This window comes from Motacilla alba, chromosome 22 (genome assembly GCF_015832195.1).
Source record: "Motacilla alba alba isolate MOTALB_02 chromosome 22, Motacilla_alba_V1.0_pri, whole genome shotgun sequence".
Lineage (NCBI taxonomy): Eukaryota > Metazoa > Chordata > Aves > Passeriformes > Motacillidae > Motacilla > Motacilla alba.
The window spans coordinates 119,965-145,622 of record NC_052037.1 but is presented as its reverse complement, the minus strand read 5'-3'; the positions used below and the strand labels follow the sequence as shown (position 1 = coordinate 145,622).

Here is a 25,658-nt window from a genome sequence, read left to right as displayed (position 1 = left end):
GCCACCCTCCGTGGAAAGAAGCTCTTCCTCACGTGGAGCTCACGTTTTGTTTATCATCCTGTCACTGAGAAGTCCCCCGAGCTCTGCAGCCCCTTTTCGCCACAGAGACCGAAAACCCCCCAGGATGAAACCCCCGGAGCTCGTCCCGCTTCTGTCTGGGCACAGCCCCCACGGAGCATCCCGGCCCTGGCACGCGGAGGGAGGAGAAGCCTCCCCGCGGCAGCAGCAGCGAGCAGGGGCTGCAGGAGGGGTCGAGGCCCGCGGTGGGCGCGGGGGCCGTGGCACAGCCCACCCGCCATCTGCCAGCGCGGGCACGCGCTGCTGGAGCAGGCGGTGGGCGCAGCACGTGGCACCCACCCACCCACGCAGCCCGCAGCGGGTGCTCTCCTGCCTCAGACACCTCGAAGCAGAGGTGTGGGGGAGAGAACCCCCCTGCAGAGCCCTGGGGGGCACAGGGCTCCGAGCCCACCACCCTCCGCAGGACCCGCTGTGGCCAGGACGAGGTCTGGCTGCTCCTTCCTTGGAATTCTTGGCTCTGCTCCATCAGAACCCCAAGGATGGGGCTCCTCCCTTAGGATTGGGGTCCTGGCTGCTTTCCCCCCCAGTCCAGCCCCGTTTTGGGTGCTGTTCTGCTGGGCTGGAAGCAAAGAGGCCGGGGCTGCCCCCGCTCCAAGTACAAGGGTATTTATTTCATGGGTACAAGAGAGAGACAGCACCTTGTGTGTGTTGGGCTCTTCCCGGTTACTGGTTTGTACATTCAGAGCTTTGGCCGGGGCAGGGGAGGGCAGCGGGTCCTGCTCGGCCCCCCCAGCACCGGGGTGGGCGGCTGCCGGCGGGGACCCCCCCTGTGCCCCCCGTGCCGTGGGCGCCCGAGCCCCGGGGCCCCGTGCGAGCGTGTCTTGAGTGCTGAGGTTGGCTGTGTGCTCCTCCTCCGTGCAGTCTGTGCGGGGCAGCGCTCCCCGCCGTCCTCCCTGCCCTCTTCCTCCTCCTCTTTCTCTTCCTCCTCCTCCTCCCCTGCCCGCGGCGGGGCCGGGACCCCCGGCCCTCATTTCCTCGTGTGCAGCGTGTCCTGGAACTTGGTGCTGGTGTAGCGAAGGTGGAAACCCTTCTTGTTGATGGTGTCGTCGGAGTGGAAGCGGATCATCACCGAGTCTCCGGCCGAGTAGACCTCCTCGGGGGGCTGCGGGGGTGAGGGAGGGGGTGCTCAGATCCACGAGCGCCCCCGGGGTGAGCGCCCATTGCGGGTGGGAATATCTGCACTGCGGAGGGTGGGAATCATCACACCAGACCAAATTCCGATTTGGATTTCTCTGCGCTGCTCTGGCTCGGCCTCATCCATCACCCTGAACCCTCGCTCCTCGCCCCCCACCCCAACCCATCCCACGTCCCCTCCGTGCCGGGCTCACCCCGGACCCGCAGAAGCGGCCGAGGCGCGGGGCCGTCCCGTCGTAGCCGTCGAAGAGCTCCATGTAGTCGTATCCGCAGTCGGCCTCCTCCTCGATCTCGAAGGTCTGGAAGATGAGCTCCACGCCGAAGCCCTCCTCGGCCATGATCACCCACTCGCAGTCCGAGCCCCCCGGGTAGTTGTTGTCCCCAAATTGTGCGTGGGAATACAAGTCCTTGGTCTTCACCTCGGCGCGCACCTGGCCCCCGCACACTGCGGGAGACGCCGGGCTTTAGGGGCACCCGGGCTGTGCCCCCACCCCATAACCCCGTTTCCCAGCCCCACCGAGGTACCTGTGGTGTGGGTGGCCTCGAATCCCTTCTTCTGGATGGAGTTGTCAGACACAAACTTGAGGAACATCTTGTTGCCCGAGGAGACGATGGGCTCGGGCTCCTTGGCCCCGCAGAAGCGGCCGAGCGCCGGGGCCTTGGCGTCCTTCCCGTCGAAGATCTCCAGGTGGTCGTAGGTACATTCCTGCTGCGCCTCCACGTCCAGCTCCGAGAAGCTCTGTGGAGGTTCTGGGTGAGGTCGAAGCTCTGCAGAGGGGACCCCAGCGCCCCCCACCCCCCAAGCCCTACCAGCTTGATGCGGTGCCCCGGCGTGGTGCTGATGGCCCAGGTGCACTCCTTCTTGCTGGGGTATTTATCGGGCCAGTTGGGGCTGGTGATGGTCCCCGAGACAGATGTCACCTTGTGGTCACAGCCGGCTGCCGGGACAGCGAGGAGGGTCACCTAGGCGTGGCTGGGGGATTCCCAAGGGAATGGGGGGCGGGCTGGACCCACCTTCCTTGCAGTCGTGCTTGTTGTCGTGCAGCACGAAGCCGCTGCGGCACTGGCACTCGTAGCTGCCGAAGGAGTTGAGGCACTCGTGCTGGCAGCCCCCGTTGTTCTTGGAGCACTCGTCCTTGTCTGGGAGAGAGCAGAGCGATCCCTGAGCGGGACGGGAAAGCCTGGAACGGTGCAATTCCATCCCAGCACGGCCCCCCGGCCCCCCGGCCCCGCTGCCCTCCAGCCAAGCAAGCGCCCCCGGGCAGCAGCAAGCAGCTCCAGCATCCCGCTTCCAGCTCCGGCCCCCGGGGCACGGCTCCTCCTCTGCCGTGGGCTCACCCATGGGTGCCACCATTACCTGCTGCCGGGACGGACGGGGGAGGCAGAAAAACACACAGTGACAACCAAAGATGCACAAGAAAGACCAGGACGCGGGAGTCCCTCTTTACTCATCGATAGGAAATGTCACAGACACGGTAAAAATTGGGGAGGGGGGGGAAAAAAATAAAACAAACAAGGTCAGCTGGACAATGACAAAACCAAGAGGGTGGGGGGCTTAGAACAAAAAAAAAAAAAAAAAAAAAAAAAGTTTAAAAAAGTTAAAAAAAAATAAAAATAAGGTCAACAACCAGTTCTGTCAAGCAAAAGACTGCTGCCGGGGCCGGCAGCACGGCTCGGCTCGGTCCCACCGTGCTCCCGCACGGCTCCGGGGCCGCGGCGTTCCTGAGAAAGACGGAGAGGATGGAGAGGCTCAGGAGGGGCCCCGCGGCCGCTTCTGCATGCGGAACTTCAGGCCGGGCGGGCGAGATTTCGGGGGCTGCAGCTGCTGCTTCTTCTCTGCAAAGAGAGAGGGAGACAAGGGGGGGAGCGATGGGGGGGCGGGGGCGGCGGGGGCGGCGGGGGCATGCGGAGCGGCAGCCGGGGGCAAGCAGCAGCGAGGGGACCCCCGGGAGCCCCTCTGCGGCCGGGGCGAGCGGCTCTGCGGGGAGGAAGAGGAGGAGGAGGAGAAGGAGGAGGAGGAGGAGGAGGAGGGGGCACGAGGCTGGCTCCGGGAGGATGAGGCTGGGCTTTGGGTGGGTTCCCAGGGCTGTCGGGTCTAGGAATGGCAGTGGAGGGTTTGGGATCGCGCCGAGCTGGCCGGGCTTCCCTCCCACCACTGCCCGAGCTCCCTACCGCCGGTGTCGGGGCTCGCCGGCCCCTCCCCGACCCCCCCAAAGACCTCTCCAGGTCCCATCGCCCCCCCTCGCTCCCCCTGCCCGCGGGGCGGTGTTTTGGGGAGGGAAGCCAGCAGCAAGCGGGCACCAGAGCCCCCAGCGTCCCCTCCGAGCTCACAGCGGTGCCGGGGAGGAGCCGGGATCCCTCCTGGAGCCAGCGGCGAGGGGGGTCCTGCCCCGGCCCCCCGGCCCCGCGGCCGCCTCTCAAGCGGAGGCTGTAACCTGGCGTCTCCTCGGTGTGAGGGAGGAGGAAGCGAGGCCGAAAGGCCCCTTAGGGCTTGGGAAGGGGCTTCTGGGCTCAGAGCAGCTCCAGCACCGCTGGAGGGGGAGCTGGCGGGACGGAGGGAGCCTGGGCGGGCGAGACAAGAGCAGGAGAGAGTTGGCAGCGGAAAGAAGCCCACCGGCTCGGCGTCTTTAGCAATCCTTTATTCCAACCAGCTTGCTCGCCGCCACCCGGCATCGCCGTGCGCTCACCGTTCTCCCCCGCGGGCATCCGACGGCTCCGGGCTGCTCACCGCCCCGCAGCCCCCGGCAGCGCCTCTCCCCCCGCTGCGGACCCCCCAGCGCCGGCGGGGCTCGGCCGAGAGCCGGGGGGACGTACCTGGATGCCGACACCGTGGCGGATTCCCGGGCGGAATGCGCATCCTTACGCGCGAGCCGACGGAGCCCCGGGCCGCGAGGAGGAGGAGGAGGAGGAGGAGAGGAGGAGGAGGAGGAGGAGGAGGAGGAAGGGGTCACGTCTTCAGCGGGGAAAAACGGGCGCCCAGACGGCCAGGCTGCCCGCGGCACCGAGGGACGGGGCTCGTCCGGAGCACGGGGACCCTCCGCGGCCAAAAAGGGGCCGCACGGGAGAGGTTTTGCCCAGGGAGCAACCCCGGAGGGACCAGAGGAGGGACCCCGCCGTGGCCGAGTCCTCCAGGGTGGTCCTGCTGCCGGGAAAGCCCGAGACCTGAGCGGGGGAAGGCGGAGGAGAGGTTTGGAGGTCTATGGTCACCGCACATCCCGCGGGGTGAGGAAAAAGAGGGAGAAGGGGACAGGGAAGGAGCCCGAAGTGCTCCGGGGGGAGACTCACCCGGCTGCCCCGTGGTCCCGCTCGGCCGCCGGGCTTCCCCGAGGAATCGCTTTGTGGAGGGTGCCGGCTCCCGACGGCTGGGCCCCCTGGGCCGCCCTACTCGCCTTGGTTTTAATTAAACAGATAAAGCAAAGACACTCCATCCCCGGCCCGCGGGGCTCTGCCGCTCCGGGAAAGCCCCGGCGGCTCCGGGGCCGGGCGGCCGCGCTGCCCCTCAAAAACGGCCGGCGGGAGGCTCACGGTGGGTGCCGCGGGTCCCTCACAGCTGGGATGGTGTCCGAGGCACCGTGCCACACCCAGGGGACCGTCTGGTGCCCGAGGGTCCCGTGGCAGCCCCGGCTGCATCCAGCGTTTCGTGTCCCCATCCCTGCCCACAAAACCCCTCCGAAGGTGACACCGTCTCCTGGCGGGGCGGCCCGGGAGAGGAGAGCGGCCCGTGGGGCAGACAGGGAGGGGCAGGTGATGGTTTTTGGGAGGAGGGGTCGCTCCGGGGAGCTCAGCCGGGGCCGGATGCTGACGCCGGGATGCGGAGCGCCCTGCCCGGGAAGCGGAGGGAGCCGGCGCCGTGCAGCAGAGCGGGGAGCAGCAGCAGCAGAGCGGGGTGCCACCATCCCCCCACCCTGGTAATGCCACCCGAGGGGTGCAGCACCCGGGGCCGAGCACATCCCTGTCCCCAGCTGGACCCCAGCATCCCCCGGCTCTTTGGGGAGCCCCCGAGAGCATCCCCAGCTCTGAAGTAGGAGCCAATTGTCCCCCAAAAGAGGAGAAAACCTCCCAAAATGTGCTGCCAGCCCGGCTGCCTGTGGCTGGAGGGTTTCAGGACCGGGGGCTGCACCCCCGGCGTGGCGAGGGAAGCGTTAGCGGCGGTTTGGGGGCGCGGGGGGGCCGGCTGGGTGAGGGAGGGCAGGGGGTGCCCGTGCTGGGGCCAGGCAGCTCTACCTGAGAAGAAATGGGCTTTGAAGCCCTTTTTGGAGACGGTGTTGTCAGACTTGAACTCGATCCTCATGTTGTTGTACTGGGAGGTGATGACCTCGGGCTTCTCGGCGCCGCAGAACTTCCCGTGCAGCTTGGAGTCGGCCGTGAGCCCGCTGCGCACCTCCACGAAGTCATATTTGCACACCTGGGGGGTGACACGGGGCTGGGGACACGGTGGTGCCACCCTGGGGGCCACCAGCAGCCCCCGAGAGCACCCCCAGCTCTGAAATAGGAGCCAATTGTCCCCGAAAAGAGGAGAAAACCTCCCAAAATGCGCTGCCAGCCAGGCTGCCCGTGGCTGGAGGGTTTCGGGACCGGGGGCTGCACCCCCGGCGTGGGCGAGGGGCGGCACGTGGCGCAGAGAGGGGCCGCTCCCCCCACTCACATCGTTGCCCTCGGTCTCGAAGAAGTCGAACTGGAGGGAGATGCGGTACTGGGTGGGGGCCACCAGCTGCCAGATGCAGTTCTTGTTGGGGGGATACTCCTTGGGCCACCCCGGGCTGGTGATGGAGCCGTTGAGCTTGGTGAGGAAACCTCCGCAGGCGGCTGCAGGGCGGGACCACCCAGCGCCCGTCACCCCCACGGGGCTGGGGGCGCGGCGAGGGGCACGGGGGGGGTTTTGGGGGGTCTCGGGGGACACTCACCCTCGCAGCGGCGCTTGTCGGAGGCCAGCTCGTAGCCGGGGTCGCAGGCGCACTTGTAGCTGCCCAGGGTGTTGACGCAGCGCTGCTCGCAGCCGCCGTTGTTGGGCCGGGAGCACTCGTCCATCTCTGGGCAGGGCACGGGGCGTCAGCGGCCGGGGGGCTGCGAGCCCCCCCAGCGCCCCCCGGAGCACCCCCCAAACCTTTGAAGAAGTTGACGGCGAAGCCGGCCTTGTTGATGGAGCCGTCGGAGACAAACTTCATCCAGAGCTTGTTGGAGGTGCTCTTGATGTCGTCGGGCTTGTCGTAGCCGCAGTAGCGGCCGATGAGGCTGCTCGAGTCGCTGCTCCCGTCCCGGATCTCCAGGTAGTCGTAGGCGCAGCTGTCGTGACGCTCGATCTGGGGGGGGGGGACAGGGGCACGCTCAGATGGCCAGGAAGGGGTCACAGCGAGAAAGGTGTCACAGTGAGAAAGGTGTCACAGTATGGTGTCACAGAAAGGTGTCACAGTAGAAAGGTGTCACATTAAGAAAGGTGTCACAGTATGGTGTCACAGAAAGATGTCACAGTGAGAAAGGTGTCACAGTAAGAAGATGTCACAGTAAGATGCCACAGTAAGGTGTCACAGTAAGATGTCACAGTAAAATGTCACAGTGAGGTGTCACAGTGAGGTGTCACAGTAAGGTGTCACAGTAAGGTGTCACAGAAAGAAAGGTGTCACAGTGAGAAAGATGTCACAGTAGATGGCCAGGAAGATGTCACAGTAAGGTGTCACAGAAAGAAAGATGTCACAGTGAGAAAGGTGTCACAGTAAGGTGTCACAGAAAGATGTCACAGTAAGGTGTCACAGTATGATGTCACAGTAAGATGTCACAGTAAGGTGTCACAGAAAGAAAGATGTCACAGTGAGAAAGATGTCACAGAAAGATGTCAAAGTATGATGTCACAGTAAGAAAGGTGTCACAGTAAGATGTCACAGTAAAATGTCACAGTAAGGTGTCACAGTAAGATGTCACAGTAAGGTGTCACAGAAAGGTGTCATAGTAAGAAAGATGTCACAGTAAGATGGCCAGGAAGATGTCACAGTATGATGTCACGATATGATGTCACAGTAAGATGTCACAGTATGATGTCACAGTAAGAAAGATGTCACAGTAAAAGATGTCACAGTAAGATGTCACAGAAAGATGTCCACAAGTAAGGTGTCACAGTATGATGTCACAGTAAGATGTCACAGTAAGGTGTCACAGTAAGAAAGATGTCACAGTGAGAAAGATGTCATAGTAAGAAAGGTGTCACAGTAAGATGACCAGGAAGATGTCACAGTAAGATGTCACGATATGATGTCACAGTATGATGTCACAGTAAGATGTCACAGTAGGAAAGATGTCACAGTGAGGTGTCCCAGTAAGAAAGATGTCACAATGAGGTGTCACAGTGAGGTGTCACAGTAAGAAAGATGTCACAGTAAGGTGTCACAGTGAGAAAGGTGTCACAGTGAGAAAGGTGTCACAGTAAGCTGGCCAGGAAGATGTCACAGTATGATGTCACAGAAAGAAAGATGTCACAGTGAGAAAGATGTCACAGTAAGGTGTCACAGTAAGAAAGATGTCACAGTGAGAAAGGTGTCACAGTAAGATGGCCAGGAAGATGTCACAGTATGATGTCACGATATGATGTGACAGTAAGAAAGATGTCACAGTAAGAGGGCCAGGAAGATGTCACAGTATGATGTCTCTGAAAGATGTCACAGTAAGGAAGATGTCACAGTAAAATGCCACAAGAAGATGTCACAGAAAGATGTCACAGTGAGGTGTCACAATGAAGTGTCACAGTGAGGTGTCACAGTAAGAAAGATGTCCCAGCGAGGTGTCACAGTGAGGTGTCACAGTGAGATGTCACAGAAAGATGTCCCAATGAGGTGTCACAGTGAGGTGTCCCAGTGAGGTGTCACAGTCAGATGTCACAGAAAGGTGTCCCAGTGAGGTGTCCCAGTGAGGTGTCCCAGTGAGGTGTCACCGTGAGCCAGCCCCTGGCAGGGCAGTAGTTACACAGACTCCGTGCATTCGCAGAGGGCCGATCAATCATCCTCATTAACAAACCCACTGCTCTTCTATATCTTAGTTCGCTACAGATTGACCTGATTGGTCCTTTAATTAAAACACCACCACTATTGGTTAATTAATTTGGTAAATAAATCTCCACAGCACGTTCCACAAGTTCACAATGGCAGGTGCAGCAAGTTCAGATCAGAACTGTTCCTCATTCTTTTCCCTGATCCCCTCACAGCCTTCTCCCAGAACGATGCCTGGGAAAGTCGTGTTTCTCACCCTGGTCAGAGAGCTGCTGCCACAGGACAGGGGTGGTTTTGTCCCAGCACCCCCAAACCCTTCCCATCCCTGTCCTGAGGGGAAACTGAGGCACGGAGGCATTGCTGATGGACCCAGCAGCCCCAAGCCCATCCTGAGGGAGCACTGGGATGAGGAGATGACCCCTCCCCAGCCTCGGGATACAGGAATGTGCCCCCTGTTGATGGAGTGACAGAGCTGTCCCGTGTCCCCTTAAGGAAAAGAGCCCAGAAGTTTCTCTCCTCAATCAGCTGAAAAGACCCCTCACAGGGCCTGGGGGGCTTCACCTCAAACTTTAGGACAGACAATTGGGACGGAGCCAAAAAGTCCCACCTGAGCAATTCACTGGAAAAAGAAGAGAACAAAGGAACCAATGGCTTTGTGAGGAGTTTCACCAGGGGCAGGAACCTCTTGCACCTAAATCGGTTTTTCTCTGTGAAGAGTTTTGTTATTTTGCCTTTTATTCAAACCTTTTTGTTCCCAGCGCTCCCACAGCAGCCATCCTGCTGATTTGCTGCCTTCTGAGGCAGCTGAGCTATCCTGGGGGTGGAATAGATCCCCAAGAGCTGAGACCTGGCTCCAGGAGACCCCGATTTCACGGAGGGAGGCTGACCCACCTCGAAGGACTGGAAGGTCAGTCCCACGTGGTAGCCCTCGGACACGGTGATTTTCCAGACGCACACCTTGCTGGGCCGGTAGTCATCGGGGTAGTTGGGGGACTGGATGTGGCCGTTGTCCTTCTTCACGTCCCCCCCGCAGATGGCTGGAAGGGAGGAGCAGCAGCCTGAGCCCCCCCGGGCCCCACGCCGCCCCCTGGGCCCCCCTGCTCCCCCCTACCTTCGTAGACGGCGAAGAAACCTTTGCCCACCCAGTTGCTGCTGCTCCGGAACTCCACCCAGAGGCGGCTGTCGGTGGAGATGATGGGCTCGGGCAGCTTGTTCCCGCAGAACCTGCCTGGGGAGGAAGGCGTGCTGGGCTGCCGTGCTGGAACCCTCCTCTTCCTCACCGCCACCTCCTCTTCCTCACCCCTATCTCCTCTTCCTCACCGCCATCCCTCCTCACCATCATCTCCCCTTCCTCACTGCCACCTCCTCACCATCATCTCCTCTTCCTCACCGCCATCTCCTCTTCCTCACCATCATCTCCTCTTCCTCACTGCCACCTCCTCTTCCTCACCCCTATCTCCTCTTCCTCACCGCCACTTCCTCCTCCTCACTGCCATCTTCTCACCATTCCTCACCGCCACCTCCTCTTCCTCACCATCATCTCCTCTTCCTCACCGCCACCTCCTCTTCCTCACCCCTATCTCCTCTTCCTCACTGCCATCTCTTCTTCCTCACTGCCATCTCCTCTTCCTCACTTCCATCTCCTGTTCCTCACCACCACCTCCTCTTCCTCACCATCATCTCCTCTTCCTCACCGCCACCTCCTTTTCTTCACCATCATCTCCTCTTCCTCACCGCCACCTCCTCTTCCTCACTGCGCCATCTCTTCTCTTCCTCACTGCCATCTTCTCTTCCTTGCCCTCTCCTTCTCTTTCTCATCATCACCTCTTCCTTTCTGCCACCTTGTCTACCTCACCATGACTTCCTCTTCCTCCTCATCACCTTCACTTCATCACCGCCACCTCCTCTTCTTCCTCACCATCTCTCCTCTTCCTCTTCCTCACCTCCACCTCCTCCTGCTGCCCCTTTCCAGCCCAAAGCCAAAGGCTGCTTCTCCCTCCACTCCTCCCCCAGGCCCCTCTGGCTGTTTCACTTCAGCTGCTGACTCCAGGGCACTTGGGAATCCTGGGATTTGGGGAACACCCAGTTCATGGGATGGGGCTGGGATCCTGGAACCTCCCTGAGGAGCATCCAGTTCATGGGATGGGGCTGGGATCCTGGAATCTCCCTGGGGAGCATCCAGCTCCTCGAGGTGGGACTGGGACACTTGGGGAACCTCACAGGGATGGGATGGGATCCTGGAATCTCCCTGGGGAACATCCCAGGGATGGGACCGGGATCCTGGAATCTCCCTGGGGAACATCCCAGGGATGGGACCAGGATCCTGGAATCTCCCTGGGGAACATCACAGGGATGGGACTGAGATCCTGGAACCTCCCTGGGGAACCTCACAGGGATGGGATCGGGATCCTGGAATCTCCCTGGGGAACCTCATCCCTGGAATCTCCCTGGGGATGGGATGGGACCGGGATCCTGGAATCTCCCTGGGGAACATCACATCCTGGAATCTCCCTGGGGAACATGGGATCGGGATCCTGGAATCTCCCTGGGGAACATCACAGGGATGGGATCGGGATCCTGGAATCTCCCTGGGGAACATCACACAGGGGGGAACACCACAGGGGTGGGATGAGGACACTGGCATCTCTCACGGAACATCACAGGGATGGGACCGGGACAGTGGAATCTCCCTGGGGAACATCACAGGGACTGGAATCTCCCTGGGGAACATCCAGCTCCTCGGGGTGGCACTGGGACACCGGCACTCCCTGGTGACAGATGTGCCAGCCAGCTGGATCATCCAGACTGGTCTCACGGGCGTGGGCTGAACTGGGAGCTGCGTTCACCTCAGTGACCCCTCTGGGGGTAATTCCCCCCCCCCAGGACTTGGGAACAGCAGGCCGGCAGGGAGAGGGGCAGAGGGAGTCCCCTGGCCCCGCTGCCGGCCCGGAGCGGTCCCGGCGGGCAGGAGGAGCGGGCAGGAGGCCCCGGGTTGTTACCTCGCAGCGTGGCCTTTCTCCAGAACCCGTCTCTCACCTCCACGTAGTCGTACCAGCACAGCCGGCTTCGGTACAGGTCCAGGGTGGTGAAATTCAGGATGATCTGAGGGTGGGAAGGAGCAGGAGGAGCGTGGGGTGAGCTCCCCCCACACCCCATCTGCCGGGAGCCAGGGGAACCTGGGGGAACCCGGACCCGCTCTGCCCACCCCACAGGGGGATGCTGGGACTCGGGACACCCCAAAACAAGGCTGGGAGGAGGGACAGGAGGGCTGGGAGAGGGCGGGAGCCGTCAGTACCTTCTCTCCGGGGGTGACCGAGATCCTCCAGACGCAGTGCATGTGGGCAGAGTATCCATTGGGGAATTCCGGGGAGGAGAAGTTGCCCTGGCTGTCCTGGAGCGTCTCCCCACAGGCTGCAGAGGGAGAAAAGCGGGGTTCAGCCCCCTCAAAGAACCCCCCAGCAGCAGGAAGGGCATCACCGCCTTCACCCCCAGCCCCAGCGCCCTTCTCCCACCCGAATTCCCAGCCCCGAGGACCCAAAAAAACCGCATCACCGCCACCCCCAACCCTCCCTGGAGCGGCTCCCGGCTCCGTGGCACCCCTCCAAGGCCGCGGCCGGGGGGCAGGAGCGCTGCCGGCCCCCCCGTGCCGTGCCACGCCGCGGGGCCCGGCTCGCCGCCCGCGCTCCGGGCAGGGTTCCGCGGCCGCGGCTGGAGCCGGCCCAGCGCTGCCATCTGGAAGCCACATGAGGCGGCACACGGCGCTCCGCCGCGGCTGCCGGGGGGCCAAGGCGGCCGCCCCCTCCCCACGCTCCCGCTCGGAGCGGGGGGCACGAGATGAAAGGCGGAACGGTGCGAAAGGGCCGCTCGAAACCCGGGCTCGCTGCCTTTTTCCCCTCCTCGCTTTGCAGTGGAAACAAAAGCAGGGGACACTCGCGATCCACATTTTTCGGGGGGGCTCCTCCTCTTTTTTTTTTTTGCTTTTCCTTGCTCCAAACTAATCACTTTTCCTGCTCCCCTGAAGGCGGCGGGGCCGTGGGGCCCCTCACAAAGGCTTCCCTCTTGCAGGCTGCTAATTAGCGGCTGGAATTAAGCGGGAGCGTGCGGGAGCCAAACTCCTTGCAGATGTTGCCAGCACAGCCCCGGAGCGCGTGCCCGCTGCCGGGGGACTCGTGCCAGCCACCCTGTCCCCGCGCCTGGGACAATGCCACCGCGCACGGTCACAGCCCCAGAGCCCTTCGAGGTGACAGCAGAGCTCTGGGGATGATCTGCTCCAGCCCCGGCGGGATCTGTGCGCTCTGGCGGGATCGGGGTGTCCCTCCCACCTCGTCCAAACCCCTCTGGGTGCAGGGCTGGGATGCGGGAGGCCCCGAGGGGGCTCGTGGGGTCAGAGGATGCTCTCAGGAGATGTTCTGCTCTTGGAGAATGGTCTTTGGAGGATTTTTCAGGGGGATGCTCTCGGAAGATCCCCTGGGGGGACGCTCTTGCCTTGAAGGATTCTTTTGTAGGAATTCTCTGGGGAGATGCTCTTTGTAGGATTTTTTGGGACAGGAGGATTTTTGTTGGATTTTTTTTTTTTGCAGGAGGCTCTGGGGGGAGATGCTCTTTGAAGGATTTTTTAGGGGATTTTTTTTGGGAGATGCTCTTTAGAGGATGCTCCTTGGAGGATGCTCTTCGGGGCATTTCTTTGGGAGATGTTTTCAGGAGATGTTTTTGGAGGATGCTCCTTGGAGGATGCTCTTCGGGGCATTTCTTTGGGAGATGTTTTCGGGAGATGTTCTTGGAGGATGCTTTTTGGGGGATGTTTTTTGGGGGATGTTTTTTGGGAGATGCTCTTGGAGGATGTTTTTTGGGGGATGTTTTTTGGGAGATGCTCTTGGAAGATGCTCTTCGGGGGATGTTTTTTGGGGGATGCTCTTTGGGAGATGCTCTTCAGGGGATTTCTTTGGGAGGTGTTTTTTGGGAGATGCTCTTGGAGGATGCTCTTCGGGGAATGCTCTGGCAGGGAGTGCTCTTTGGGGGATGCTCTTGGGGGATTTTCGTGGCTGATGCTCTTCGGGGCATTTCTTTGGGAGGTTATTTTTTGGGGATGCTTTTGGAGGATGCTCTTTTGAGGGCTGCTCCAACAAGATGCTCTAGAGAGGATTTTTTGGGACAGCGCTCTGGGTGGGAGATGCTCTTTTCTTGCAGGAGTGGGAAGAGAGGGCAGCTGAGGACACCCTCACACTGGCAGATTGTGCTCGCAGCCCCCGGAGTGGCTGGAGGAAGGCACCTTGAGTGCTCTTTAGGGAATCCCACGGCAGCGAGGACCCCAAACTGCTGCAAGCAGGGAATCCATCCAGGATGGCGCCGCTTTTGCCGAGATTTGGGGTGACGCCGAGCGTTTCCCAGGAAATACAACCCGGGGGTGCTCCCCCGGGCTCTCAGTGCCCTCGGGGCGGTGGCACTCACCTGGGCAGCGGTAGAGCTTGCGGGCCTGGGCAATGTCCCCTTTGCTGAGCCGTGTCCTCTGGCCGATGGCGGGCCGCACGCCGTTCACGTCGTACTTGGGCAGGATGGTGTCCAGGAAGATGCCCCTGGGGCAGGAAAGGGATGAGCCGGGTGGGAACGGCCGGCCCTGCGGCCTCACCACCGGGGAAGGATGCTAAAAACAGCCTGGCTAATTAAAGCAGCCTGGCTAATTAAAGCCTGCGGGCCGGTGAGTCAGCGGGGACGTGTCCCCAGTGGAGGTGACCGCGGGGACAGCAATTCCCTGCTCCGGGAAGGGACCCGAGGGGTTTCACACCACCCAGAATGCCGATGGAAATATTTATTGGAGGGAATGAGCTCTGTCCACGGCTGGTAACCATCCCCAGGGGTTGGGGACACCGTGCCATTGTCCCCTGGATGTGAGGTGACACCGGGGGACACCTCGGGCCGTACCTGGAGAAGGTGTTCCTGGCGTAGTGCATGATGCTGTCGAAGTCGTAGGTCTCTCCCAGCGACTCCACCTCCTCAGGCTCCATCTTGAGGAAGTTGTATTCCTGCCCTGAGGAGGACAGGGTGGGGGCACTGCCGGGGGGACCCCAACTTCGGCAGCACCCCGCTGCAGGGATGAAGAAGAAGAGGAGGAGGAGGAGGAGGGAAGCTCATCCCCACCTGGCTGGATGTTCTCCCGGATGATGGAGACGTGGTCATCCCGGTCGGGGCGCGTGTGCTCGTGCCAGAAGCCGATGACGTGGCCCAGCTCGTGCACCACGATGCCGAACTTGTCGCAGTTTTTGCCGATGGAGATGGCCTGGGGTCCCCCTCCTCGGCGGCCCACGTAGGAGCAGCACCTGCAGGGGAGGAACCGGGTGATTCCTGCCTCTCTGGTGTGGACATCCCGCTGTTCCCCAGCCGGGAGCATCAGGTACCAGAAATGCTGAGCATGCGGGAATCATCCCTGATACAGAACCTCAGGCATCCTGCCCATGTGAGCAAGTCGAGCCTCAGCTCTGCCTGGAAACCGGGAGAGCTCAGCTGCCGGCGTGGGACGGCCCAGCACGGCACGGCACAGCTGCGCCAGCGCCACATCCCGCGGTCCTGCTCCCAGGGGTGCCCACCCAGCTCCCTGGAGACACCCTTGCCCCTGCCCCGCAGCCGAGCTGCTCCAGCCCCGCGCCCCGGACCCGGGCTCAGGGTCTGCGCCCACGCAGGGGCTCCCGTTCCAGGGGAAATCCTCCTCCTAACCACCATCTGCTTGGCCAGGGCCGTGCCCCGACGTGTGAAGATGCTGAGCTCGTCCAAACCCCTGTTTCCTTTGGCGCCGGCCCCGCTGCAAGCCCGGGCTGGTGCCGCGCCACCGACCTCATCCCCCGGCGGCGAGCGCCGAGCTCCGGCTCCTCCTGGACCCCAAGCAGATGGATCCCCCCAAAGCCAAGCCCCAGGCCGCCGGGCCAGGTCCCGGAGCAGCCCTGGACGTACCCGCAGGGGCGGTAGGTGAACACGATGTAGCTGTCCTCGTCGTTGCGCTCCAGGAAGGTGACACAAGTGTGCTTCTCCCAGTGGCGCATGGCCTGCCGGAAGATGGCTCGCTGGCTGCCTGCGGAGGGGCGGCGGGGGGGTCAGCCCGGCGGGGAAACTGAGGCACGGCGGGGCCGGACACCCCTCGGGCGGCTGTCACTCACCGCTGAAGTTGCCGCTGATGACGTAGGGGATGACCCCGTCCGGCCACACCCGCTCCGGCCGGGACGTGGCGGCGCGGCGGCTCCGTGCCCGCTGCCGGCCCCGGCGGCGCCGAGGGTGCCCCGAACGGGCGCTGGTGGCGTTGCTGCCTGCGGGGAGGGGGGATCAGCAGGGGCGGCCCCCGGGGATGGAGGCGGGCAGGGGGCGCCGGGGGCACGGGGTACCTGAGGAGTTGGAGGGCAGGCGGGTGATGGTGTGACGGGCCAGGTCCACCACCCGGTCCACCTGGAAGAGCTGCAGGTCCTCCTCGTCCAGGGCGATGTCACCCAGGAAGGCGGCTGGGAGGGGAAGAGGAGGTGTGAACCCTCCTTTGTGGATCCCAAATCCCTTCGGGTGCCTGTCCCCGGCCCCTCCACACCTGGCAAGCCCCGAAGACGAAGGCAAACCGTTCCTCCCCCTCCTCCTCCTCCTCTCTCCTTCAGCTGAGCGTGGTGCTGGCCGGGCTCCCCCCACTCCCCAGCAGCTGGAGCCAGCCCCGCTCTCACATCTGGATCGCATAAAACCCATCCATCACTTTTTAGGCTTTCTATTATTATTTGTGTTGCAAAACTGCCTTTCCCCCCCCCGCCCCCGACTTTTGCTGGCTTGAGGACCCCCTTCCTGCCCGGCTCTTGCCCCCCAGCCCGGGGCGAGCTCCGACAGCCCCAGGATGCTCCAAGCAGCGACCTGTGAGCCATCTGATCTGCCAGGGCGGAGCGGAGCCATATGGGCCGGGAAGCTCCGGCTGCGCGCAGCGCCCGCAGGAGCGGGGCCGGCCGTCTGCCGGGAGCCCCCTCCAACACCAGGGGATGCTTCAGCAGCACGGGGCTGGAGGACATAGCCCTGCTCACAGCCCTTCCTCCTCCCTCCGTGGCTCGGGGCCGCGGGACACGCGCGGCTCCCGGCGCTTGGCCGGCCCCGGGCCCCGGGGACGCGGCGGCTCCGGCGGCAGGCTGAGGTCAGGCCGCGGCTCCGGAGGTGGCCGCACTGGGGTGGGGGTTCCTCAGCGGTTTTGGGGGTACCTGGGGAGAGCAGAGGGTGCCTGGAACCCCCTGGGCTCGCCGTCCCTTGGGAAGGGCAGTGCTGGGGAAGGAGCAGCTCAGGGGATGAGGGCGAGCGGAGCCAAGGTCGCGCTCCGAGCAGTTTAGCAAATGGATCCCAGAAGAGCCACTAATTATGAAGGCAAGGCGGGACAATTAGGATAACCCTGAGAGGTCCAGAAAGCCGGCACGGGGTGAGAGGAGCAGCCACGGGATCAGAGGAGCAGACTGGATCCCGTCCCTTTCCGCGGCCCCGAGCCCAAAGCTCGCTGCAGCGCGGTGTGGAGCGCTTCGGGGCGAAGGAGCCGCGTCTTGGGGCTGTCCCCGGCACTGACCGGCGGGTGAATCCCATCGGGGGAAGCTCCGGGGTGGAGAGCAGACCTGCGGCAGCGCCGAGGGAAGAGCAAACAAGCCGGGGCCGGCACCTCCCCTGGCAGCGACCTGCGGCTGGCACGGCCAGGCTGCAATTTGAGGGCAGAGCGGAGGCAGGAGCCGGCCCCGGCCTCCCCACACCCTCCCCGGGGCCGGGAGAGACGTGTCCGAACGGGCAGCGCGGGGGAGGACCGGGGCCGGGGAGCAGGACGAGCATCCCTTGCCAAGAGCTGCATGGAAAGACAAGGGAAAGTAAGCTCGCTTACAGCCGAGCAAGCGCCGGCGGAGCCAAGTGATATAGAAACCATATGTGAGGGATTTGGGAGACGTGAGAGAGCCGGGCAGGCCGGCCGGGGATGGGGGCTGCTTTTCCCGGAGCTTTGAGGCGGCTCGGCTCCCCAGAACCCCCCGGGCCGCGGGGCGGTGGCTCCCGGCGGGGCCGCGGGGGTGCCCCGGCAGCGATCCCTGTACGGACACGCCGGGGCCAAGCCCAGAGTGCGGGATTGAGAAATTCCAGGTTGGTTTGGGCTCCGGTCACGTCCTCCTCCCACCCGCTCCCTGTGCACCCGCGGAATGGTGACACGTGGGGTATTTGGGGGGGTCTCCGCTCACCGAAAGCCCCCAGACACCGTTTAGCTCCCTGAGGGGCTTCCCTGGGGACACTGCCACGCTGCTGCCACTTGTTCCTTCCCTGGTCGTGTGGGAGAGGTGGAGGCGACTCCCTGTGAGCAAAGGGGACCCCCTGCAAGTGAGGGGGACCCTCTGCAAACTCCAGGGTCTCTTGGCAGGAGTGATCCCAGCCCTCTGCTGGGCCCGGCCCCGGCTGGAAGCGGGGGAAGCTGCCCCGAGGGGTCACAGACCCAGCAGCCATTCCCTGCAGCACATCCCCTCACCCCACGGGGCACGGTGCCCAAGAGACCCCGAACCAGAGACACCGGTCCCAGCCAGCCCAGGAGCTGTCCCGGTGTCCCTGAGCTGCTCCCAGCCTGGCAGACCGTGGGCTGTGCCACAGGGGCTGCTCTCTGCTCACTCACGGAGGCCCTGGGGGCAAGGTCCGAGCCGCGGCGGTGCCAGCGGGGGATGAGATGCCAATGGTGGATGCAGTGCCAGTGGGGGATGCAGTGCCAGTGGGGGGATGCAGTGCCAGTGGGGGATGCAGTGCCAGCGGGGGATGCAGTGCCAGCGGGGGATGCAGTGCCAGTGGGGGGTTGCGGTGCCAGTGGGGGGATGTGATGCCAGCGGGGAGGATGTGATGCCAGCAGGGGTGGGGGGGATGCGATGCCAGCGGGGGGATGAGACGCCAGCCGGACGCCAGCTCCAAGGCCAGGTGTGGGCACGGAGCAGTCGGGAGTGAAGGAGAGGAGAGGGGGATCATGCCAGCTCCATCCTTGCCACCCCCCAGACCACAGCCAGCCCTCTGCGAGCTGCTCCCACGGAGCTCTGGCCCCTTGGCAGGCCAGAGATAGCTCAGCCCTCCTCTGTTGTTTGACTTTTTGTGCTGTGTTTTCTTTCGGGTTCTCGGAACGGTGACGTAACCCCGGGGCCGAAGCTTTAGACAAACAAGGTTTTTCATTCGGACCCGGGCCAAACCCCTCAGCACCCCATCCTGATCCTACAGGCACCTCCTGGATCCCCCTGTGGGGTCCCTCCCCTCCCTGGCCGGGATGCAGGAGCTCAGCATCCCCCTGGGCAAGGTGAGCCCTGCAGGGGCAGCCACGGGCCTGACCTCTCTGGCACGGCTGGCAGATTGGGATGAGCCTGACCTCGGGCTCTGCACGGCTGGGAGCCATGTTGCAGGAGAACTGCGATAAAACAGGTGGGGGGAAGAGGCCGGGATGTTCTGTGAGCCGGGAAAAGCAAACAGAGCCCAGGGGAAGCCTTGGCAGGGCAGATAAACAGCACGGATCACATTCCAGGTCAGGCTGGGGCAGAGGAGGCTCCGGGCGTGGTGCGGGCCAGGAGGGACCCTCATCCCTGCCAAGATCCTGCCAGAGGGTGGGAAGATCCTCATCATCCTGTGGGTCTCACCAGCTCTCCAAGGACACTGGGCAGGAGGGACCCTCATCCCTGCCAAGATCCCACCAGAGCGTGGAAAGATCCTCATCCTCCTGTCGGTCTCACCAGCCCTCGAAGGACACTGAGGAGGGACCCTCGTCCCAGTGAAGATCCCACCAAAAGGCACCAGGTGGGAAAGACCCTCAGCCCTGTGTGGGTCCCGCCCCTGTGCAGCTTGAAGGCTCCTGAGCAGGAGGGATCCTGATCCCTGTGCGGGCGCCAGGAGCCCTCCAAGGGCGCCGTGCAGGGCGGGAATGAAGCATCAGCCCAGCCCAGCGTTCCCTCAGAGGCTCAGCAGCTCCATCCCGGACATCCCAAATCCTCGTGCGAGTCCCAGGCATCCCTCCCCGTGCAGGCAGGATTTGGGATGTGGAAGGAAGCAGGGATCGAACCTCTCTGCCCCAGCCGGGAGCGGGATGGGAGCGAGATCTTCACTAGGCGCGTCCGGGCCTCAGTCGAGCTGCCGGCTTGTGAAGCCACGGAGCCACCGGAGCAGCGTCCCACTGGCTCTCGGAGCTCTTAAATATGTGAGGAATGCTCCTCGCACCGCCCCTCGCCCCCGCACGCCGGCCCAGCTGCGCGGCGAAACACGCCGGGGCCGCGGCCCGACGAGAGGGGACCCCTCTGCTCTGGGGGGGTCCCCCGGCCGCGGGGGTCTGCGCTGCCCGCGGTGGGGGCGGGTGTGGAGGGGGAAGGATGCGGAGCATCCCGGGGTTTTGGGGCTGTGGGGAGCCGCTGGGAGACCCCCGGGACAGCGGGGACAGGCGGAGGGGAAGCGGCCCCGCTCCTGCCCCCCGGCACCGGCGCAGCCCCTCTCCCGGTGCCCCTCGCCGGCGGCGGGACAGAGGGAGCCGCCAGCCTGTAAACGCCGGGGCGAGCAGTATTTGCTTTCCCAGAGCACCTTCCGAGCTGCGCAGCAGGCACAAAGCAGGAATTCAAGCCTGGGAGGCCAGGCTGGGAGCCAGGCCAGATCACGGCCCCCGTGCAGGCTTGGGGAAACTGAGGCACGGGGGGATAGAGGCACTCAGCACCACGGGGCACCCCACAAGGGCTCAGATATGCGTCACTGCCGTCCCCCACCTCCTGCTCCCCGGCTGGAGCATCCTTATCCCGGCTGGTGGGTTTGGGATGCCCGGGGCTGTGCCAGCACCCGGCACCGGCACCCAGAGCTGGGCAGGGCTCAGAGGCTCCAGCACAGCATCCAGGGCGGAGGGACGATCCCAATCCCGAGTTCCCTCCGGTGCAAGGCGCATCCTCCCTCCGCCAACGCTTCCCTGAGCACCCGAAGCCAAATTCCCTCCCCAGCCCTGGGCAGCGGCGTTCGGGCTCCAACCAAGCCCTTTGCCTGCTCCGGGCCATGAAATAAGCACCGTGGAGCCTCGAATAAACATCCCGGGCGGCGAACGAATTCCAGGGGCAGGAAACGTCCGTCGGGGGCAGGCTGGGAGTGGGAGGGATGATTGGAGCACTCCAGGGGAGCCTTTTCCTTCTGCTCCTCTTCCGTGACAGCAAACGGAGGAAGAAGCCTCCTCCAGGGCTCGGCGTGGAGGATGCCAAGCCTGAGGCACGCCGGAGCCCCGGGGTGGAAGGAGCCGTGTGCGGGGAGAGAGGTCTCCCCACATCCCCTCTGCGAAGCCAGGTCACCGAGGAAAACACACCCCGGGCCAAGAGCACCAGTCCCCGTGGAAGGGAGAGCTGCTGCAAAGGAAAATATTTGGGAATTGCACTGCCAAGGGGATGTCGGGGGGGTTGTTGTCACTTTGGAGAGGAGCCTGGTGGCAGCAGGAACAGGGAATGGAGATGAGGACGGGCCCTGACAGCCAACCCCACACACGTGGGGCTCTGCTGTCCCTGTCCCTGGCTCTGCCAAAGGGCTCCCGGACCTCTGGGCATCCTCCCAGGGGCTCTGGCTGTAAACATCCCCCCTGTCGTGCTTCCTGTCCTCACAATCCCCCCTCCCAGCGCACCTTAACCCCCTCCCGAGGCTGCTCCCGGCTCCCGGGCAAACCCTGGGGATGTTCCCACTGCCTTCCCACGTGCGTGGAGCGCCGTTTGCCACGCCAGGTCTGCCACTCCAAGTTTGCCACGCCAAGTTTGCCACGCCAAATTTGCCACTCCAAGTTTGCCACGCCAAATTTGCCGGCAGCGACCTCCCGCAGCCCTCGGCCAGGTGATCAGCGGGACCTCCTCTTCCCACGCCCGGCGGGATGCAGTGGGAGCCTTTTTCTCCCCAGAGACCTCCAAGAATCCTCAGCAAAGCCACAGGCGAGCAGGAGGACACGTCGTTGCCCGGAAAACACCCTTCCCCGCGAGAAATTTCGGGGAAAGCCCGCGGCGAGCCGTCCTCCCTCCTCTCACCGCATCCCCTCCCGGCTGCTTTGTTCTGCCCGGCTCTCCCCGGGGCCGCCCCGTCCTTCCCGGCCATGTGTTTCCCAGCCCCGGATAAAGCCTCAGGAAGCGCCGTCTCCCCCCTGGGCACGACCCGCCGGCGTGAATCAGCAGCCGAGGCGTTTCCCAGGAGCCAGGGAAGGGAGGGCAGCGAGGAGCGAGCCCCCGGCCCCGCCGCGGCACCCCGGGCCCCCGGCGGAGGATGCCGCCGCGCCGAACGGGTGATTACACAAAGATAAAGCAGATCCCGCGATCGGCCTGAGATTTCCAAGGTTTGCCGAGCCCTGAACCGCAGGCCTCCCGCCGGCCCCGGGCTCCGCGGGTGGATTTTTACCCTGCATGAATAAGTGACATATAACGGCTGGAAAATATTTTTGGGCAGCTTGACAAGTGTGACTGCAACCAGTAGCCCGGGCTGGCTACGCCTGGAAAGTGTAATCTAGGTGAAATCCCGGCGGCTGGAGAACTCCAGGCACGGCTGGGAAGCTCCCACAGCCGGGAAGGGGGGCTCCGACCCCCGGCCCCATCCCTGTGGCCCGTGGTTCTGCCACGCAGGTGATGCTGAGCTCCCAGCGTGAGTTTGGGAGAGAAGATCCCCCCAAACACCCACTTTGGGGGGCTGTGTGAGCCCCCAGGGGCTCTGCACCCCCGTGTCCCTCTCCCCGTGGGTGACAGAATGTCGGACAGGGGGGTTTCAGCCCCCCACTTTGGCCAAGCACCCCAAATTGTGGATGTGGAGCCGACCCGGGGTACAAGAGGGGCTCAATCTCATCCCCCCCCGTGCTGGGGGCACCCAAAGGGTCCCGGCTCCCACCCCCAAAGCGCTCAGCCAGCCCCGGCTGGCCGGGAGAGGCAGGGCGAGCCCCGGGGCCGCTGTCCCAGCGCAGCTGGGGGTGCTGGGAGCCCTTCCAGCCGCCTTTCCCAACCGGAGATCCGACCCGGATCTGACCCGGCGGCCGCTCCCGGGCACCGAGACCTGACCGGGTGAAGGGAAAGCGGGGCCACGGCCGGTTCCTTCCTCCCCGGCTGCCCGGGGGCTGCTCCAAGGGCCGCATCTCCCAGCGGTTTCCCGTTTTGGCATCCTTGGAAGCGACGCGGCGGCACGGGAGGCTCTTCCCCTTCCGCTGGCACCGCTGCAGACGGGTGGCATCACCGGGGTGGCCGGCGAGCCGCGGGCAGCCGGTGGCCTCAGGATACCTCTGGCACGAGGAGCACGAATCCCTCTCCCGGTGTTTTCCCTGCCCGGAGCCGCGGCGGCGGCAAAATTTCGCTGCTTGGCCGTTTCTGGCACTACCCGGAGCTCGGGGGGGGTCTCAACACCCCAGAACCGAACCAAACACTCGCCTGGGATGCCGGGCTGGGGGCTCGGGGGAAGCCGTGGGGGGTCAGGAGGATGCCAGGGGGTTCTGGCTCCCCGGAAAACTGAATTTCATCGTCTCGGTCCTGTGGAGCCAAACGAGGGTGAATCCCCGGCTCGCTCGATGCGTGGCAGGGCCTGATCCCCCCCCGGCCCCCCACCCCGGCTCCGTAATTAAATTAATCCCGTCAGGAGCTCATTAGGGCAGGACGGGAATGGGAAGGGGGCAACGGCCGGCCCGGGAGGCTCGGGGGGGGCGAGGAGGGGCCAGCGGGAAAACTCATGGATCGGGTGAAGCCTCGTCCCCGCCGCTCAGCTGGAGGAAGCGGGAGCCGAGGGAAGGCTCCAGCCGGCTCTGCCCGGACGGTTTTGCAAGCCTTGCTGTTTCAGCCCGGGAGGGCAGGAAGGGAAGGATTTTTGGCCAGAAAAAAGCCCTCGTGTAGACAGAGTTATATCAACAGCCGCCTTGCAGCGCAGACAATGCCAGTACAGAGAAACGTGATCCCCCGCCAGACCCCGGCCCTCGCAGCAGGCTCGGCCCCGCACGGCCCTTCCGTGCCTCAGTTTCCCCCCTCCCCAAGTCGTTCAATCCCCTTTAGCGCGCGCCGGGAGACTGGGATTTGCCCCCCGCAGCACCCAGTTTGTTCCCAGCCCTCCCAGAGCCTGGGGAGCAGCTCCGAACCCCCTGACCCGGCACGGAGGGTCCCCAGCCCGTGGTGGCACCTCCCGGGTGTCCCGGGGGGGACGAGCTTCGGCTGCGGATTGGGGGAGAGCGAGAAAGCCAGGGGGTGCAGAGTGCGGGCTCGGGGATGGGGGGTGGGATGGGGGCGCGGGATGGCTCCGGCTCTGTGCTGCCGTGGGATGGAGGGGGGGGCTGCGATGGGGGGCTGGGGGCTCCCCGCCGCCTTTGACAGCTGCCAGTGCGGCCAAGAGCGGGGAGGGAAAGCGGGGCGCGGGGCCAGCCCCCCCTGCTCCTCACCCTAAGTACAACCAGCTGCATCCCGGAGCGGGACCGCTGCTCCTCCCGAGCCCCCGAGCCCCCGAGCCCGGGCGGCCGCGACTCCCCGGGCCCGGCGCGGCGGAGCCCCGAAGTGCGTGCGGGGCACAGGCTCCCGGTCCCCGCGCTCCCCCGCTCTCGCTCCCGGTCCCCGCGCTCCCCCGCTCTCGCTCCCGCAGCCGCGCTCCCGCGGCCCCCGCGCTGCCCTTTGTCCGCCGCGCATCCCCCGCTCCTACCGGCTTTGCAGGGGTCCTTGTAGTCCAGGGGCTCCTCGTCCTCCTCCTCTTCCTCCAGCACGTAGGAATAGTCCGGGAAGCGCAGGGCCCGGGCCACGAGCAGGCAGAGGAGCAGCCCGCAGCTCCGCAGCCCGGCCATGGCTCCGGCCGGCGTTTTTTTTTTTTCTCTCTTCCCTCTTTCCTTCCCTTCTTCGCTTTTTTTTTTTTTTTTTTTTTTTTTTTTTTTCGCTCTCTCTCTCTCTCGCTTTTTTTTTTTTTTTTTTTTTTTTTTTTTTAGGGAAATGAGATCTGGCGGGGGCGGGTTCAAGCGCGGAGCTCGGCCCCTGCAGCCCCGGGCGCAGGGCTCGGAGCGGGGCCAGCGCCGGGGGGGCGGCGGGGACGGGGACCTGGCCCGCAGCCCCCGCTCCTGCCCCTCCGCAGCCCCCGGGCCGGGGCTGTCCCGTCCGTCCCGTCCTGCACCCCCCGGGTCCCGTTTCGTATCCCCCGGTACCGATCGTGCTCTCTCCGGTACCGTCCCATAACCCCGGTACCGATCCTGCCGAGCCTCCCCGGTCCCGTTCCGTTTTCCCCGGCACCGATCCCAGTCTCCCCCGGTCCCGTTCCGTTTTCCCCGGCACCGATCCCGGTCCTGCCCCGGTCCCGTTCCGTTTTTCCCGGCACCGATCCCGGTCCTGCTCTGTTTTCCCCGGTACCAATCCCGGTCCTGCCCCGGTCCTGCTCTGTTTTCCCCGGTACCGATCCCGGTCTCCCCGGCCCCAGTCCCACCCCCGCCCCCCAGCCCCGATCCCTCTCCCGCCGCTCCGTGTCCCCCGATATTTCCGCTGCCCCGTCCGCTCCCAGCCGGTGTCCCCAGCCCCGCTCGTGCTGCCCCTCGGTCCCGTCCTGTATTCCCCGGTACCGATCCGGGCCCCCCCACACGCCCCGGATCAATCCCGGCCCCCCAACATCTCCCAGCACCCACCTGTCCCCTTCGGTGCCACCCCGTGTCCCCCAGCACCCCAAAATCACCCAGTGCCACACCCCATGTCCTGCTCTGGCACCCCAAATTCCCACCCCACATCGCAGCTCCTGCATTCCCACATTTTCCAGCCCCATGTCCCCTGGTCCTGGACCCCAATCCTTCATGTCTGCTCCTTCACCCCTTATCCTGCACCCCAAATCCTGGCCAGCACCCCAAGGACTGAATGAGCACCCCAGGAGCTGGAAAACAACCTGGGAATGGTGGGCAAGGAGCCCAGGAGCAGGATGGGCACCCCAGGAAGGTTGGGCGAGTGGATGAGCACCCCAAAAACTGGGCAAGCACCCCAGGAAGGGCGGCCAGGCACCCCGAAAGTGGGATGACCACCTCGGGGAGGGTGGGTGAGCACCCTGGGATCAGGATGAGCACCCCAGGAGCTGGGTCAGCCCCCCAGTGAGCGCTTGGGGAGCAGGGGGAGCCCCCCAAGGCCATCCCAGCCCCCCAGGGTGGCCAAGGCACAGAGACACAACCCTGTCCCCTTGCAGAGGCCCTGCCTGGGGCATTCCAGCCTGGGAATGCTGCAGTGGGATCTGCCTCATCCCGTGCTGCTCCTACAAACCCATCCCTGTCCTCACAGCGCTCCCAGACTGGCATGAAGTTCATTTTTTAGGATTTTAAGTGTTTCCTGTGTCTGATGGCCTCCACAGGACACACTGGGCGACACCAGCCCCCTGCTCTGCTCCTGCCCTGCCCACCAAGCCCCCAGATCCCTTTTCCCTTCACTTTTGGGGATCCCCTGCATCCAGGGCCTGGCAGCTTCCCGCCAGGAACGACGGAGTCTCCTCACCCCTTATCTCTGTGTCGTTTTCCTGCCCCATCAGGATCAT

At 64.1% G+C, this 25,658-nt stretch overlaps 2 protein-coding genes across 2 annotated transcripts; both read right to left on the bottom strand.

The window, feature by feature from the left end:
* Positions 1-651: 651 nt before the first annotated feature.
* On the bottom strand, positions 652-23,998 carry BMP1 (bone morphogenetic protein 1). Its single transcript, XM_038160447.1, has 20 exons — positions 23,814-23,998; positions 15,554-15,667; positions 15,332-15,478; positions 15,129-15,246; positions 14,322-14,500; positions 14,106-14,211; positions 13,635-13,759; positions 11,482-11,597; positions 11,186-11,288; positions 9,298-9,414; positions 9,078-9,223; positions 6,317-6,512; positions 6,117-6,242; positions 5,858-6,018; positions 5,437-5,617; positions 2,227-2,352; positions 2,023-2,150; positions 1,738-1,951; positions 1,407-1,657; positions 652-1,180 (listed from the first exon to the last, which is right to left on the bottom strand). Exons 1-20 carry the CDS (start codon positions 23,950-23,952, stop codon positions 1,046-1,048), a joined length of 2,928 nt encoding a protein of 975 aa, XP_038016375.1. The 5' UTR covers positions 23,953-23,998; the 3' UTR covers positions 652-1,045.
* LOC119710915 (predicted GPI-anchored protein 58) lies at positions 2,623-5,426 on the bottom strand. Its single transcript, XM_038160449.1, has 3 exons — positions 4,498-5,426; positions 4,027-4,374; positions 2,623-3,048 (listed from the first exon to the last, which is right to left on the bottom strand). Exons 1-3 carry the CDS (start codon positions 4,638-4,640, stop codon positions 2,811-2,813), a joined length of 729 nt encoding a protein of 242 aa, XP_038016377.1. The 5' UTR covers positions 4,641-5,426; the 3' UTR covers positions 2,623-2,810.
* Positions 23,999-25,658: the final 1,660 nt, after the last annotated feature.

Coding starts and splice junctions, on each gene's coding strand:
- BMP1 (XM_038160447.1), bottom strand. CDS start 23,952: ATGGCCGGGCTGCGGAGCTGCGGGCTGCTCCTCTGCCTGCTCGTGGCC. Junction 9,415..11,185: donor GAGAAAGGCCACGCTGCGAG/GTAACAACCCGG, acceptor CTTCCTCCCCAG/GCAGGTTCTGCGGGAACAAG. Junction 6,019..6,116: donor CGACAAGCGCCGCTGCGAGG/GTGAGTGTCCCC, acceptor CCCGCCCTGCAG/CCGCCTGCGGAGGTTTCCTC.
- LOC119710915 (XM_038160449.1), bottom strand. CDS start 4,640: ATGGAGTGTCTTTGCTTTATCTGTTTAATTAAAACCAAGGCGAGTAGG. Junction 4,375..4,497: donor CGGGACCACGGGGCAGCCGG/GTGAGTCTCCCC, acceptor TCCCCCGCTCAG/GTCTCGGGCTTTCCCGGCAG. Junction 3,049..4,026: donor GCCACGGTGTCGGCATCCAG/GTACGTCCCCCC, acceptor CTCTCTTTGCAG/AGAAGAAGCAGCAGCTGCAG.